General features: G+C 51.5%; 1 protein-coding gene across 1 annotated transcript in view; it reads right to left on the bottom strand.

Moving 5' to 3' along the window:
* Positions 1 to 5,231: 5,231 nt before the first annotated feature.
* Positions 5,232 to 17,237, bottom strand: part of Emx1 (empty spiracles homeobox 1) — a 21,789-nt gene continuing 9,783 nt past the window's right edge. Inside the window, exon 3 of the mRNA XM_051154824.1 lies at positions 5,232 to 6,604. Coding sequence (XP_051010781.1) covers positions 6,437 to 6,604 — 168 coding nt within the window. The 3' untranslated portion in view covers positions 5,232 to 6,436. The remainder of the gene's footprint in view (positions 6,605 to 17,237) is intronic.

The following is a 17,237-nucleotide window of genomic DNA, read 5'->3' as shown; positions in this document are numbered from 1 at the left end:
ACTCAGAGACCTACTTGCCTCTGAGATTAAATGCATGCACCACCATGCCCACCCCTCTGGCTTCTTAGAAGTGGGTTCCATCACTTTGCCAACTGAACTGTCCCCCAGCCTCCGGCATGAGTACTTCTGAACTGAGACTTGGTGTTCTCAGCTACCAAAGATCAAGAACAGGGTCACTCACTGGCTTGTTGGAAGAGTAGAGAGACCAGTGGGGACTGCACTGGACCCCTCTCTCGTGCCTCCTAATTATCTGGCGTGTGGGTAGGAGGCCTGAGCTCTGGGCCTTCTTGGAATGGATGAAGAGGGAAGAGACAAGAAGGAGGAGTCTCTCTTCAAAGCTATACCTTGAGTTCAGGAGACTGCTGGTCTCTGGGGAATTTCTGTGCCAAGAGCCTCACCGGCCACAACAACCCCCATCAGGGCGGAAATCCTTGACTCTCAGGACATACACAAATCCCTCCTGGGAACTGTTTGTTGTTTTTAGCTGTATTGGGGGCTCAGCTCCTGCCCAGCTCAGAGATCATTAACGCTTGAAGAATGCAACCTCTCCTCCCCTCAGTCCCCATGGACTGGCCTGGATCTAGGAGTCTTCCTCCCACTCAATCAAAGACTGGGAGGGTCAGAATGCTGGAGTGTGGGGGAGGGGTGTGTGAAGGGTGATGAGTGACCCTTTCCTGAGGCCTGAGGATCTTGACCTCCTTCAGCACCCCTGTCCCCCACCCCCAGCCGCTGTTGCTCCTGCAATGTTATCTACCTCCCTAGCCACTAGTTTGGCCGTCAAATGGGACTTTCTCATCTATTCCCCCCAAGTCCTTTTTCATTCTCTTTCTGGAGTATCAGGTAGCCTTGCTGCCAATGGCCAGTAACTGCCCCTCAAAACACACACACACACACACACACACACACACACACACACACACACACTCATTTCCAGGCAACTCCTGGTGCCTTTAGTCAGTACAAAAACCTGAGCCCCACTGCAAAGCCCCAGGAAAGACAGAGAGATGAAAGTAGACCACATTAGGGAGAGGAGATAATAGACAGACTGGCAGGCAACAAATTCTGTCCTTGGAGACTCCACGCAGCCCTAGTGAGGACAGGAGGATTGCTGTCAGTCCCAGGCCCCCTCACATTGTTCTCTTCCTCTTCCTGGGCAAGCCTGGCTACCGAGAACAGAAAACTCTGACCGCTTGAAGCCATAAAAAATTCATTGTTTTCAGACCTGAGGCAGGATCCTGGAGAGGTGAGTGAGGTTGGATGGAGCCACTGAGGTCTGGTGGAGAGAGCACAGAGGAGCCAGAAGACACGGTGCCTCTGCTGAGAGACAGGTAGGGGATATTGCCTGGTCATGGGAGGTTGGGGAGACAGGGCCTAGGCCGACATGGTAGAGACAAAAGTAGAAAAGAGTGAGGTCATTGAGAAGAGTGTGGCAGCCGGGAGCCAGCTGAATCCCTTTCCTGTATGGGAGACTGGGGAGAAATGACCCTACATCTTTGAACCTACAAAGGCAGAGAGGAGGCCAAGTCTGCAGGGGAGGCAGCCATTCCATCTCAGCCGTTCCTATAGATTTCTGGAAGCCAGCCAAGTGGAGATACCAGGAGACCAGCAAGGGCTAGAGACATAGGCTTGCATCCTGGAAGCCAGTTGAGGTGACACATGCCTGCTGTCATCCCAACCCTTGGGAGGTAGGGGAAGGAAGATTAGGTGTACAAGGTCAGTCAGTCTCACCAGACATGATACTCACTCTTAAAAACAGTACAAAAGACTTGGACATGCTTCATTCAGTGGCTGCATCTGGGAGTACAGTCCATTAACAACAAGAGAAGGGCCTAGCATAAAGTTCTGTGGGAGCCCACCTCTGTGTGGCCCAAGGAGAGTCTGGAAGCTGCCAAGAAAGCTCAACCAAGGAGAAGCGGAATGGTCAGTGTGGTCAGGACAAAACCAGCTTTGTGAGCGTGCATGCGTGTGTGTGCATGCGTTTAGGTAGCCTCAGAGGCATCAGAATCCTAGAGCTAGAGCTACAGGCAGTTGTGAGCTACCCAACACAGGCCCTGGGAAGTAAATTCGGCTCCTCTGCGGGAGCAGTGCACACACTCTTAACGCTGAGCCATTTCAGTTCTCCCTCTTTCCATCTTGTTTTTTTGAGCCAGGGTCTCTTACTAAACTCACAAGTTATCTTTTTGGCCAGACTACCTGGCTAACAAGCTTCAAGGAATCTTCCTGCCTCTGTGTCCCCAGCACTGAGATTATGACTCATTTGTTTGTTTGTTTACAGGGGGATAAAATGCAGGCTTGCATAGCAAGTACTTTACTAAGTGAGCTTTCTCCTTGGCCCTACATGGATTATTCTTCAAACAGATTTGGTTGTAAACCACATGTCACGGTAACCTGACACTGAACGCAGTGGGTATAGGAGGGAGACTGAGGCAGGGGTGAGGAGGGACTAATGACGGGAAGAAAAAGACCAGCAACCAGCAACTGAAGACAGTGTCTTCAAGACCAGGCAGACTAGAGCCTATGCCGGAGAGCTCTTGAGCCCTCCAGGAGAGCCACGGAGGTTCCAGGAGTCAGGTGGAGAGGAGGAATTGGATGCAGAAGTGTCCAGGGAGGATGCAGAGCAAGAGTCAGGCCCTGTCGGAGGCACTGGCATCCTTGTTCACAGTCCTGAGAGGTGGCTCATGGGAGAGCTTTGCAGTCCTGTCCCAAAAGACAGGGAGGGAGGAAGGAAGGAAGGGAGGGAGGAAAGAAAGACCAAAGTAGGGTTCTCTCTCCTGAAACAGAAGTAGCCTGGAGAGGGCGTGACAGCCTAAGGCCTCTCTTATCAAAGAGTAAGGCTTGTGTTGAGACTGAAACTTGGATGCAGAGGATGTCATGGCCACAGCCATCACCTGGCATCCTCACGGCTCAACACAGTATGTGTAGAAATGGTCTGAGTGCACTTCTAGCTCTGTTAGCTTGGTCCAACCAAGCATAGCAGGCCAAGGGAATATCAGAGAGAGAGAATGGGGAACAGCTGGGAGGATCCTGTGGGGTTCCACACTAATTTGGATGGAAGAGTAAACAAGCCAGTAGGGGCATCCCAGCAAAGGACATCTTAATGTGTGATTTGAAAATATTTTTTTTTCTCAAGCATGGGAGAGCTGGTGACAAGAAGCTGAGGTGCCGGGTGCTAGGTTGTCCACCCTGACCCCAAGGTCTTGGCGGGTCAGGAAGACCAGAGCTGCTAGCTTCAGTCTTGGACAAACGAGGGGGCATGGCCAGGATGTGTAGCCACACTCCATGCACGTGCGCAGCACACATGCACGCCCACACCCACCCACACAGTCACACTCTCTCGCACGCCCACAGCCCTCCCAGACACTCCAAACACCCTCACATGCACTCACCCTCACACGAACCCCAGACAGCAGATGGGGCGCTCGGGTAATTGGTTAAACCTGTTCCCGATGTCTGGCTCTGCCTTGGCAGCGCCGTCTGACAGGAAAGCTGGCTGGGCCTGCACCGCTAAGCCTGCTGCCCCCCATCCCCTCCCCCTGTGTGGCTGCCCTGGAGCAGGGTCCCAAAGACGCCTGTGGGCAAACTGGCACCTTTAGGATAGAGCCTGGCTCTACAGTTAGATTGCTTGGTGCCCCGTGGGAAGCAACCGCAGCACCTGTGAGGAGAGACTGGTAAAGAGACCAGGCCCCATGCCACTGAGAGGCCAGAGGCCAGTCTGGGAAAGTTCTGTGGACAAGAGCGAGCAGTTGGATTGTTCCCTGAGAGGCCGCACATGGGTTGGGCGTGAAACACTAAGAACTCCTCCTGCTTGCTGCACTTGAGGCTCGTAAGTGCAACTCTGTGCTCTTTACAGGTGCTCAGAAGAATCAGGCTGTCGTTCCACAGGACTCTGGAGGTCAGCCCCACTGAGGAGAAGTGGCTGAGCAGGCTTGCTTAGAGACGGAGGCCTGGCCCAGAAGCTCACCCAGACAGATACAGAGGAGGAGGCTAGTGTCCGCTCTTCTGCCCTTCGCAGGGCCCCTTGGCCAAGCAGGAGCCACTCAGAACGGGAAGGAGCAGCAGTCCTGTCTTCTCACTGTTCGGCTGCATCTGCGTCTCTTCTTCGTCTCTTTGGGAAGAGACTTTGGTTTGTTCCCTGGAGAGGGCCCAAAAACTCCCAAATTAGCAAACCTGGCAAGCCCGCAGCTCAGAAAATAGTTCATCCTGATTCCATGTTTTTCAGGCTCACAGAAGCCTTTATTAATGAAGTCACAACACCAATATTTACTGTCTGCGGGAGACGCACAACATGGGAGGGGGATGGAGGGGGCTCCCCTCCCCCGCACCCCCCTCAGGCCTGCCTAGGAAGATTGGCAGGTTTCCGGCCCTTTTAGCCCTTTATCTTCTTGACAGGACATTCTGCTGTGATGTTCCAGGACCCTCCCCACCCCCCACGCTCAGCCAAGCAGGGTAGGATCTTCAGAGGAAGGGCTCACTCATTCTGTGCCCTCCACTAGTACTGAAAGGGACCCTCTCCTCCCACCCTACCTGTTCACACATACATGAACGGCTTCACTTGCTTGGCAGGGAGAGCTGTTGAGGAATGAATTCAGACCTAGCCAGGTTAGGACATTCCATGGATGTGTTCATTTGGTGGAGGCGGGGACAGGAGGGACAGCATCTTTTTTGGTTTCTGGAAATTGGAGTGGACCTCAGCAAGACAGGCAGAGTAGAAAAACAGGTACCCACAGGACAGTGTGACTGGCCCGTGCTCTCAGCAAAAGAACCTTGTGTGCTTGGGTTTCTGCAGCTAGGCCAGGTGACAGGACCTGGGGGCCTTCACCGTGGAGCAGGTGTCCACAGGGTACTCACCGACATCCCAGACAGGAAGAATAGCACAGGCTAGCAAGAGCTGTGGCCACTCACTCAGGGACACTCAGGCACAGGAGGAGCGACGGAGGAGAGGCCCTGGGTGTAAGAGAAGCAGCAGCACAGTACAGGACTGAGAAAGAGGAGACACTTTCCTGCCTGAGGAGGGAGAACAGAACTCTCCTGGCCACAGCATGGAAGGTCTTCTTTAATAGTCACAGAAGCCACTTAATGTCCATGCTCTTCCCAGATAGCAGGCCAGGGCCAGGCAGCTGGCAGGGACAGCTGAGGGATGCTGCACTGATGAAGTGTGGCTGGACATCACTGTCCAAGCCAAGAATGGATGAGCTGAGTAGGAGAGACATGAGATGCGGATGAGACAGAGGAAGAGGAGACAAGAGACCCAAAGTGGAGATGTAGGGATTAGGGGGGACAAGAAGGACATTGGGGCAGATGCAGGGACAGATCAACCTGGGTAGGAAGTGGATGAATGTGGCCACAACGGGAGTTTGGGACAGTGGTTGGTGACTGTTGTTCATGTCAGCAGAGCGCTAAAGTGGATAGTTGGTTAGTTCATGGGCGCTGAACGGAGACAGACCTGGGTGTTGGGAGGGAGAGACTGGTGGAAACACAAATCAAACTTCTCCAGGATGGAGGAAAATGTGCCAAGGGGGAAGGACAAATAGACAAATTAGAGGGCAGGTGGACAAAACTTCACTGGGCCTGCCTTGCCTTTCTTTGTTGAGTCAAGGTGTTCCTGATCCCTGATGGCCTCTGCAAGCTCACCATCAAGCCCGTGGACACAAGGTGTGGTGGCTCATACTTACAATCTGGCACTCAGGAGGCTAGGGCAGGAGGATTGATGCGACTTGGAAGCCAGTTTGGGCAAGAGAATAAAACCTTGTGACTGAAAAAGAAACCAAAACAAAGGGCTCCTTGGGTTCTTCAGGACAGCTGCACATCTGTGTGGGGCCTGGGCTCAGGACCTCCTTAGCTTATCCCCAGGACCTCTTCCCCTTGGATGTGCCTCAGCTGGAGAAGCCACCGGAGCCTGTAGGTATAAGGAATCCTCGCCTCCTGACCCCCCTTAAGTCTGCCTGAGACTTCCCTTCAGCCTCCTGGGCCCCGGGTGCCTTTGCTGACCAGCCCCCACTGAACCGAGGACGGAAACCCACCAGCCCAGGCTCTACGGTTAAAGATGGATGGCTGTGTCATTAAGAGAGAGCTTTTTATTATTCCCATAGGGAAGGGGGGACATGAGAGGGTCACTAAGAACTACAGCAGGTACCTGGAAAATAAATTAAAACAGAAACGTCTCGAAACAAAAGACAGGAAAGAGACACGGAGAGCAGCTGGGCAGCTCACCCAAGCGGCAGGCTCTCCACCGGAAGGCTGAGCAAGTCCCCGGCCTCAGCCAGCCCATTTTCTTGTCCCTCTGACAGTGATGGCCCTAGGCTCCAAGCCCTGTGGGGCCGTGACTCGAGGCCTCCCCGCAGCCTGGCTAGGGACTGGCCAGAGTCCAGCTTGGGCCCCCTGGAGCCCCAGCCAGCAGCAAGCAATGCTCTGCCCTTGTGGGCTCGTGATTGTTCTCCTAGTCATTAGAGGTGACATCAATGTCCTCCCCGTTGGCCTGCTTCGTGGCGATACGCCACCGGTTGATATGGTGGGAACCTTTCTTCTTCTGCTCGGACTCAGGCCCTTCCTCCTCCAGCTTCTGCCGTTTGTACTTTGTCCTCCGGTTCTGGAACCACACCTTCACCTGGGCCAGGAGGGAGGGGCACAGGTAAGAAACACCCAAAGCAGCCAAGATGGCCTCCACGCTCCCACCGAGCTGGAAGTCAGATGGGGGAAACTGAGGTTGCACAGACCAGGGTTCTCTCTTCCAGGAATCTGCCACCTGTCAGGTATGGAGGACTGCTCTTCAGATGCAAGTGAGGAGGGAAAAGGCCTGAGCTAGACATAAGGGCAGTTTTCCAGACTCTCTCAAGGACAAAGGTATGGCTGTCGAGCCTCCCCGGTCCCTGCAGCTGCAGTGAGCTGGCAGAAGAGAGCACGACAGGCCAGGGCTCTGTTCGTCTCCAGAGAAGATGTAGTCATGCCCAGAGGGCCCAAAGCTCACTCCATCTCCTGTGCTGGCCCCACACTGCCACACAAAGACGGGCAATACTTCATAACCTGGAGGTGATGTCTACACCAAGAAGACGGCCTGTGATGGCCAGGCTACACCTGCGATCCCAGAACTGGATACTGTAAACTCACATACTGCCAACCTTATCCATCCCGGGACCCTGTCCCAGTGGTACTGTGTGGCACTCTCCTACCCCTTCAGAAGTAGAACTATGCAGGCCAGAGCTGTGTGATGGTGAACCCCAGTCTCTCAGGTGCCCAGCTCCTCAGGGGAGTCTAAAATCTACCCATGATCCTATGACCTCCTTGGACAGACAAAGGAGAGATAATGAGGAGAGCTCTGTCAGAGGTCCTACCCTATGCACAGGGTCTGCACTTCCTGGTCCAACAGCACTGGCCCCTGGCCCATCTAGCTGTCACAGGTCACACAAGGACAGGAGAGCTATTGGAGGACAGAGGTGAGTGCCAGGCCGTGGGAGTCCCTGTGAGAAGGGTGGGCTATGCACATCCTGGACAAGCATCCTCTGTGATGATGGGAGCAGGTCTGTGATTCAGGCATCTCCAGGAAGCCCCATTCAGTTTTATCTCTACAACCCTTCCTTCCTCTTCTCTTAGCTCCAATCATCCCCCCCCTCCTTCCTCCTCCTCTCCAGACATTACTGGGTGTTCAAGACACAGCTCACATCCTCCCATGGGTGGCTCCCCCTTCCACACCATGGACGAAGCCTGAGCTCACCTGCTTTGCTTGTACATTTCTTTACTTAGCCTTGTAGACCAGCCAGGCCCAAATCCTCATTGCTGCTAGCAGGAGGAATTTGGGTACCCTCCTCAGCTAAATCACTCCTCTGGACTCACATCCCTCATCCGTAGGAGAGATGCTTCCAGGAACCCTTGCTGCTCCAAGGCACCTCCTGGATTCCTGTGCCAGTGGATCCCTTGGGTAGGGGGTGTGGGGCACTGAAATTGCAAGACCTGATGTTTTCCTTGGATTATCAGCATAGCTCAAAGCAAGCAGGGGCTGCCCGCTATGGCTGTGCAGGCAGCATTGGTAAGCTGTTTGTGTACCGTGGTGGCAAACATTTCAATTCTGGCAACTGCAGTGACTGCTGAACGGGGATCTAGAGCTCAGGGCAGGGCTAAACAACCCTTGGAGACAAGCGCATCCAACTGCAAAGGTGGGCAGGGGCAGCCAGAAGTGGGCCTGGCATCTTGGCTGTAGGATGGTTTTTCATGCCTAGGATGTGCCAGCCTTACACATTCTTCCTCTCCATCGTGGAGGCCCTTGCGGGTTCTTCTCACAAAGGCCTCCACCGAGCCATCTGTCCTGCCACTAGGTTGGAGGTGGGAACACTGGTGCTCAGTGCTCCAAATGCCAACAGCTCAAGGCAAAGCTGGTCCAGGAAGCACCCCGGCACCCGGCCTTGGTGGCTGAAGTTAGGCTAATGACTCCTTCCTTCCTCTCCAAGGCAGGGTTCAAACTTATGGCCTGTGTTCCTCTCCTCAGGTAGACAGGGAAGGTATCAGATGCTCTGAGCGCAGGACTTCTGCATTCCCTGTCCACCTAGGCTCTGGATGGTTCTCAGCACACCACTGGCAACCAGCCCAGCTCCTGCCCTCTTCCCCAGAGCACACTGTGACCGTGCAGCCAGTGGGTGGATGAGCTTACCCTGCCTCCTGTGCATGACTCAGAACTGTGTACAGGATGTCATATCTGACGAGACCAAGTGGGCTGGACACAAGTGGTTTCAGGTGGCGGTGGACAACACTCAGAGACAGAGGGTCACTTCCTGCATCTGTGTCCCTTCCCCCGTTGTCAAGTCTCCTTCTGGAGACCGATGGTTGCAGTGGCCTCTAGTGGGGCAGACCCAGCCTGCTACCATGGCCTGGCAACTCTCTTTCAAAAAAGGAAACAACCAATGGCAGAACAGTAGCCTGGGATACAGCTTCAGGCGTGGACAGCATCCTTGTACACCGCGCACAAAAAAAAAAAAAAAAAAAAAAAAAAAAAAAAAGAATATCAACTTAAGTCAACAGGGCTGTCGCTCGGTTGGTGGATAACTTACCTAGCATGCACCAAGCCTTGTGATCTAGCCTCAACACCACACAACCTAGAGGTGTTAGTGCACATCTATAGTTCTGTCACTTGGAAGGCAGGGGTAGAAGGGTCAGAGGTTTTAGGTCATCCTCAGCTATATAGTGACTTGGAGGCCTGCCTTAGTTACCTGAGACCCTATTTCACAAACAGCACCACTGGGGACAAGACAGCAGCTCTCCCCTCCCTGTGTGTGTGTGTGTGTGTGTGTGTGTGTGTGTCTGTCTGTCTGTCTCTCAATCAGGGCACAGCCCTCTCCAGCCCTCTCCTCAGGCTGCCTGGCTGTCTCTTGCAGAGCAGCCCTGGGCTGGGTATCCAGATGCTGTTTATAAAGCCTGTAACAACAGGGAGAGTTGTGGCTTCATAATGGTACAAAAGCCAGGATGAACAGTGTTGGTACAGTGTAGTCACAGCCCTGAGAGACAAAAATCTATGCATGGGTGAGACAGAACAGAAGGAAACGGACCCAAGCCACTAATGACTTTTCTTTGTTCCCTCGACTTTTCTGAATTTTCTTTAGCCCATTACTGATATCAAGAGTTTGTCGTCCCCCCCCCCCGCCTGCTCCCCCCTGCCCCCCATTGGATTAAAAATAAAGAAAGGAACTGACTTGCCAGGGCAAGAGGAACTGATAGTGATTCCTTATAACCCAGCCCAACCAGGCAACTCTGGGGTCAACCCCTCTGCTAGAGGGCGGAGGCCCCAGAAGGAAGGCAGGTGATGTAGTGTGGCTGCTAGCTCCATGGGAGGCCATGCCTGACTATTCTTTCTCTCAATCTCAACACAGCTCTGGTCCAGAAGCATGCCTGGAATGCTGGCTGGAGGCCCCACCCACCCAACTTGACCCCTGTGGTTTGGGGGGAGTGGGGAGAAGCTCCTGCGATCTGAATCCCCACCTCTCTGAGTTTCTCCCAACTTCTTGGTGAAGCCAGATAACCCCTTTGGGGACTCCCTGTTTGGGCCTGGATTATGTAACCTGGAGCTCACATTTGGCCCTGAGAGCCTGCTCAGGCGTTCCTGGACCACAGAGACAAAGCAGTGTCCTCTCTGGCTTTGGGGTTGAGTCCCAAGGCCCAGAAGGCCTGTCCAGCCATGGCCATCAAGTTAGACTGGTGGGGTAACCCAAGACTGTGGTACCAGGGCCTGATTGAACACGTCAACAAGAGGGAGCGGAGCAAATTGGAAAAGGGGCCTGGGAAGTGCTAAAATGCAGTTTTTTAGTGGATGCGCTTTTGCAAGAGGGATTTTGGTTTTTTGTTTTGAGTTTCTTTTTTTTTTTTTTTTTTTTTTTTGGTTGGTTGGTTTGATTTTGGTTTTTCGAAACAGGGTTTCTCTGTGTAGCCCTGGTTGTCCTGGACTCACTTTGTAGACCAGGCTGGCCTTGAACTCACAGTGATCTGAACTCAAAGATCCACCTGCTTCTGCCTCCAGAGTGCTGGGATTAAAGACATGCACCACCATCACCCAGCTTTTGTTTGTTTGGGTTTTTTTGGGGGGGGGGGCATGTGGTGATGTTTTGTTTGGTTTTAGTTGGGTATTTTTTGTTTTGTTTTTGAGACAGGGTCTCACTATGTAGCTCTGGCTGGCCTGGAAAACTCCTATGTAAACCCAATTGGCCTGAGCATCAATTCTTCTGCATTAGTTGGTTTGGGAGAAACCAAGTTGTCTTGGTTAGCTTTAACTGCCAACTTAACACACCTGAGAATTGTTTGAGATGATAATCTCAACTGAGGACTTGCCTTAATCAGATCAGCCTGTGGCCACGGCTGAGAGAAGGCCCGGCCCACCGTGGGCGGCACCATTCCCTGGACAGGTGGTCTTGAACTGTACCAGAAAGCTAGCTGAGCATAAACCTGCCTGCCATCCGGAAAGCAGCATCCTCAATGCGTCCTGAGGCACTGCTTTGGCTGGGAAGCACGCTCCTTGGTTAAAGGCTACCTTGTGAGAAATAGACAGGAGGCCTACTACCTGCAAGTACTTGCTTTGACGTCCCGTCTTGACTTCCCACAGTGATGGGCTGCAACCTGAAATTGTACTGTTTTCTCCCTTAAGTTGGTTTTTTTTTTTTTTTTTTTTGGTCAGGATATTTTAGTAGCAGCAACAGAAATAAAACTAGACTGGATAGAAGATTTGTACACAAGAATTTGAAAGCAAACCGAGCACAAGGAAGTAGGAGAGAGGGGATTAACCACTTGCTGGAGGAGGCTGGTGGAGAGAGGCGCATTGTAGAGATAGGCAGCGCTCACGTTGGTGTCAGGCCGGATGAAGAAGAACGAAAATGTGTTCTGGATGGACCCAGAGGGCAAGCCACGGTGCGTGCTGGTGAGACAGGTGTGCGTGCATCCATGAATGGATGGACAGTAAGTTTACGGAACAGGAAAAACAGCAGTATTTCAGAGTTCATCACACTTAACTTTTGAGTGATCTGCTGCTTTGGACAAAGTGGGGTGGCGGGGAGGGGGTGGGGGCGGGGCGATTCATTGCACCTCTTCACCACTCCTCCGATCTCAGCCTCTCAGCTCCAGGTGTACACTTCCGTCCCATCCTCAAGAAGCCCATACATCCCTGTCAAGATCTTGTAACCCCGACATGGGAAGTTCCTCCTTTTGCTCTTCTGCTTTCATTTAAGCATGTCTTCTTAGTCTGCTGGCCTCAGAGGCAGAGAAAGTCCTTAGAATAGACCGCAGCAGCTCGGAGCCGCCAATCAGGCCACGCCCCCTGCCCGCTCCCTTCCCCGCCCTCTCTTGTGAGATCCATTTCCTATCCTTTGATCTTGTCGCTCTTCCTGCTCTCAGAGCCAGCTGGACCCTCATTCCCCGCCCCCCCCCCCCCCCCCCCCCCCCGCAAGCTAAAGAAAGTCACCTCCAACCTCCTCACTAGCTGTAGCCCTCTCTCCTCTGGAGCCATCTTGCATTCTGCTCCCTCTGCCCATCCTAGCTCCTCTCCCTCACCCTACCGCACAGGACTTCTAGGCTATCAGGAATCATGAAAGGCTTGAGCCAGGTCTTAGAAGAAGGGACATGTCATCCCAAAGTTTTTTGGTTTTTTTTTTTGTTTGTTTTTGTTTTTTTTTACTTTTCTCTAAAATTCAAGTCACATGGCTATCTCCCAATTACCCATCCTTCCACAGGCAGAACATGCAGGAAGCACCCACCCCGAATGTCTGTGAGGAAAACCCATACATAGGTGAAGACATACTTGAGCCTCCCATGACCTCTCTCCCTCCTTGCTCTCAAGCCCCAAGATGGCAGCTGGTGACACCTCCATCTCCACTTTAATTTGTCCTCTTCCCGTCCTTGTCTTCCTCCCATCCCACCTGTTCTGCTACACATTCGTTCAAACTTTCCAGGCCAGAAGCCTGCGAGGGGTGAGGTTGGGGGCGGGGAATTCCACCTATCAGGCCCCCTCTGATCCCGCTCAGCCTGAGCTGTGACCTCAAGAGGAGTCCAGCTGCTCCGCCTAGGCTTGTCCTGCAGGCATGGACACTGCGCATTTAGCCTTCATCATAATGTGAAGACTCTCCAAGGCTCAAGACCACACTTCCTGCTGTTCTCACAGTTGAGCAAAAGTAAAAGGCAGACAAGGTCAAGAGACACTGCTGGGGCTGGAGAGGTGGCTCAGAGGATAAGAGCACTGGCTGCCCTTCCAAAGGTCCTGAGTTCAATTCCCAGCAACCACATGGTGGCTCAGAATCATCTATAATGAGATCTGGTGTGCAGGTGTGCAGGCAGAACATCGTATACGTAATAAATAAATAAATCTTAAAAAGAGAGAGACACTGCTGGTCTCTTCTAGAGGGGTCGCTGGAACTCTTTTTTTTAAAAAGAGTTATTTATTATATATACAGTGTTCTTGCATATGCATATACCTGCACACCAGAAGAGGGCACCAGATCTCATTATAGATGGCTGTGAGCCACCATGTGGTTACTGGGAATTGAACTCAGGACCTTTGGAAAAGCAGCCAGTGCTCTTAACCTCTGAGCCATCTCTCCAGGAGAGAGGTGAAGACATACCTGAGCCTCCCATGACCTCTCTCCCTCCTTGCTCTCAAGCCCCAAGATGGCAGCTGGTGACACCTCCATCTCCACTTAGCTAGCCAGGAATAGCACTCACTCCGTGTGTCCTGTGACTGCCCACTGGCATCTGATGAAGGTGCTGCCTGACCTTTCAGTGTCCATGGAAGTCAGACTGCAGGTGTCTCATATGGTGGGCACACATCCTCATGGGGCTAGAGGTGCTGATCTGACCCAGGTCTAGGTTTGCCAAGCAGCCACATGGATGCAAACTCAGATGGGTGCCTTCCTCATCATACCGCAAGGGCCGCGCCACAGTCGTGAGAAGCAAATGAGTACAACCAAAACGGAGAAGGAGAACTGGCTGCGGCCCAGGGCCCATCCTTCAGCCTCTTAAACTGAGCATCACCAGTCATCCCAGCATGGACACCATTCCCAGCTAATCTACACAGCTCAGTACCAGGTAGCTCAGGCTACCCACCTCCCAACAACTCAAACCGGAGCTCTCCTCTCCAACTTATCTATAGACTGCTTTTATACCATCAAAACCAACAATCAGCTATGACAGCATGACTGGACAACCGAAAGGGCAAAACAGGGAGAGAGCAGCCAAGGCAGAGAGCAAAGGAGTAACTGTTAAAGGGTGGCCTTTATGCGCCTGCTCGTTAGCTACAAGTGTTTTGCTTGTTGACTTGAGACAGGACCTCACATAGACCAAGCTGGCTCAGGATGACCTTGAGCTAGCTTCTAAGCCTCCTGCCTCTACCTCCCAAGTGCTGGATTTATAGGTATACATGAGCCTGCCTGCCTGGAAAATTTTTTAATTTTTGTTTTATGTGTATGAATGTTTTCTCTGCTTGTGTGTGTGTGTGTGTGTGTGTGTGTGTGTGTGTGTGTGTGTGTACCACAAGCATGTAGTGCCAACAGAAACCAGAAGAGGGTGTTGGATCTACTGGAATTGGAGTTAGAGATGGTTGTGAGCTGCCACGGGGGTGCTGGTAATTGAGCCCCAGCACAGCACAGCTAGCACTCTTAACCATGAGTCATCTCTCCAGGCCCAAGCCTGGCTCTTAATCAACCACAATCACTGAATATCTACTCCATGCTGGGCACTGTGATGGCTCCTAGGAGGAAGTAAATATGACCTCTGCTTCCCACAACCAAGATGCTCAGACCTGTTGTTTGTCATGATTACCTGGTGAGCTGTGGGAAAATGCTTGGTTGATTCTAGGGGTCGCTCGCTCGAACTCTTAACTAGCCAGGAACAGCACTCACTCCCATGTGTCCTGTGACTGCCCACTGGCATCTGATGGGTACTAGAGGCGCACTGCCTCACCTTTCAGTGTCCATAGAAGTTAGACTGCAGGTGTCCCATGTGGCGGGCACACCCTCATGTGGCAGGCACACCCTCATGGGGCGGGCACACCCTCATGGGGCAGGCACACCCTCATGGGGCGGGCACATCCTCATGGGGCAGGCACACCCTCATGGGGCTAGAGGCGCTTAGACTGCATCTTGGATGTCCTAAGAGCATTTCCTGGGTATCCCTGTATGTTAAGATCTCCCTGCGAGATGGATGCAAGTCGTTTCCAGATTGACATATGGACATGACAGATAATTAAGTCATAGTAGCAAAATGTGATGCATATTAGGAAAGGCAAGGAAGACACCGTGGGTTCTGGGAACATGGAGGAGGGAACACACGCATGCGCACACACACACACACACAGACATACATACACACACAGACACACACACACAGACATACATACACACACATACACACACAGACATACAGACATACATACACACACAGACATACACACACACACCCCAGAAAAGTCAGAAGCTGAAAGTGGATGGGCGAGCCTCATGCATTCAGGGCTGGAGAGGACCCTGGCATTTGTTAATTCAACCACAGCAATGTGGTGACTGAGCCTGGGGAGACGTCTGAGCCACAGCTGAGTTGACGAGATGATGGCTAATCATCTGCAGGTGTATGAAGAGATTGCTAGTTGCCGGTTGTTTTCCAGAGAGGCATGGTGGACACACAGAAGACAAAACAGATGAGATACTCAGCAGGTGGGTCCGTGGAGATTATTATTAAGAAGAAAAGCATGTAATTTGGAGAAAACAGGAATTTACCAATTTGGGGAGAGAGTTGAATGAGCATAAACAGACAGAGGTTGCTAGATAAAACACAGTTACATGTGAGAGGCAGAGCACCGAGGCCTGGTGGACAAATGCAGGTATCATGTTAGAAACACATAGCAGGTGCCTGATTGGACTGCCGCATGGACTTGTCACATAGAAGAGAACTGAAAATGGCAGGGAAGCTTGCCTGGCAAATACTGAGAGGTGGATGGGTAGCTAATTATACAGTGTAAGTCCAAACAGTAAGCTACAAGGACAACAGAGCGGTCACTCAGATGATGGCTATTGAACGTGGCAGGAAGAAATGTCGGCCTAGGGGACTCCTAGGCAGGGTCTTCATTATGTTACTAATTTGACATATTACTTTAAACAAAGAAAATGACAAGGAGTTGAAATGGATGTTTCCCGAGTTCATGTAAGATACCTCTAATCCTCAAACAATGTATTTTCTGGACTAAGAAACAACAGAGAGAGGTCAAGTAACTTGCCCATTGTGCACAGCAGACAGATAGGCATTCGAAGTCACATCTGCCTGATTTGGGCACTCTGCTTAGCCAGTCTCTCAGGGTCTTTGCATGGAAATACAGGGCTACAAGGAAGTTCTCAGCCCCTTCAGGTAGTTCTGTGGTGGGAGGAGGTGGTGCAGCTCTGTGTGTAGAAAGAACTTCATCCCTGAGGGTTAACTAGGCCCCGTGGTTAGCAGAGCTGGATGCATTGTATTATTCTCTTTGGTTCTATTCTAAATGCATGTTTGAAATGTCACAGAATAAAAATGAAAGCAACAACCAGCCTATGAACTATGAACTGGCATTGTTAAAAACTAAAATTGACAGGAAGCTAGTAGATTCAGCTTGAAAGAAAATTAATTAAGCATGCTCTCACTGAGCTAAAAAATGGAAAGTTTAAAAACAATGACATGATTTCAACAAGTGCTAATCTGTGGGTGGTAAAATTATAAACTGTTTTGTTTTCTTACATTTCTGCAATTAACATTTAATAAATATTACTTTTTTACATGGAGTTAATTATAAACACCATTCTTAAGTTGACACCTTGTTTTAAACAATAATTGTACAGCACTCTTTGCCAGGAGGGAAAGAGGTGTTATTTTATTAGCTTATTTTTTAAACATTGCTTCCTTTAAAACAGTTTTAAAAACTAACTCTGTTGCTCTATAAGTTTTTTTTTTTTTTCCTTTCAGTTAGAGCTGTCAACTAGCAGCTCTGAAAACCTACAGGTTCTGCAGTCCTGTGGTAGCCTGGAAGGAAGCCATAACTCAACTGTTACATGGAGTACCAGATACTGTAGCCTAAATGCCAGGACTGGTGGGTGAGATCACTATAGAGAGCTGGGGGGGGGGGGCAGCTAGGGGCTGCCTACCAGACTAGTGCCCCTTGCTACCCCAGCTAGGGGCTGCCTACCAGACTAGTGCCCCTTGCTACCCCAGCAGCAAATGGGAGAGCCCAGGCAGACCCTGCCTATAGTAGGGGCAGAACAGGAGGAAAGAGCAGCCGAAGGCTCAGCACCAGCCAGAGAAAGAAGTCAGCATCTGGGAGCCGGCAGGGTCTGAAGACCTAAACTGAAAAGTAGCACAGTACCAGCAGCCAGGCTGAGAGTCCCTCAGTTGACCACGTGTTCCATGGCCAGGTCCTTACAAAAAAACCCTCACATTTGCCTCCTTACCAATCCCTAGACATCTTTAATATTTTTTCTTAAATAAGCAACTACAAAACCCATACCTGGGAATTGTAATGTCATTTCTTCAAGCCTCCCCAACACCAATGGGGTTCACTCCCTCAACCTCTCAGCAGCCCCTGAATGCCAAAGTCATGGTACTAAGACACTGGTGGAGGCTTATGTTGTTAGGGTTAACAGGGAACTAACCGTTCCAAAGTTCTCAAAGCCCTAGCAGCTGGCGTGTGTGTGTGTGTGTGTGTGTGTGTGTGTGTGTGTGTGTGTGTGTGTGTGTGTGTGTGTGTGTGTGTGTGTGTGTGTGTGTGTGTG

The sequence above is a fragment of the Acomys russatus genome, chromosome 13 (assembly GCF_903995435.1).
Source record: "Acomys russatus chromosome 13, mAcoRus1.1, whole genome shotgun sequence".
In the NCBI taxonomy this organism is placed as follows: Eukaryota; Metazoa; Chordata; class Mammalia; order Rodentia; family Muridae; genus Acomys; species Acomys russatus.
The sequence above is the reverse complement of the archived record's forward strand: the minus strand, read 5'-3'. Positions and strand labels throughout refer to the sequence as shown.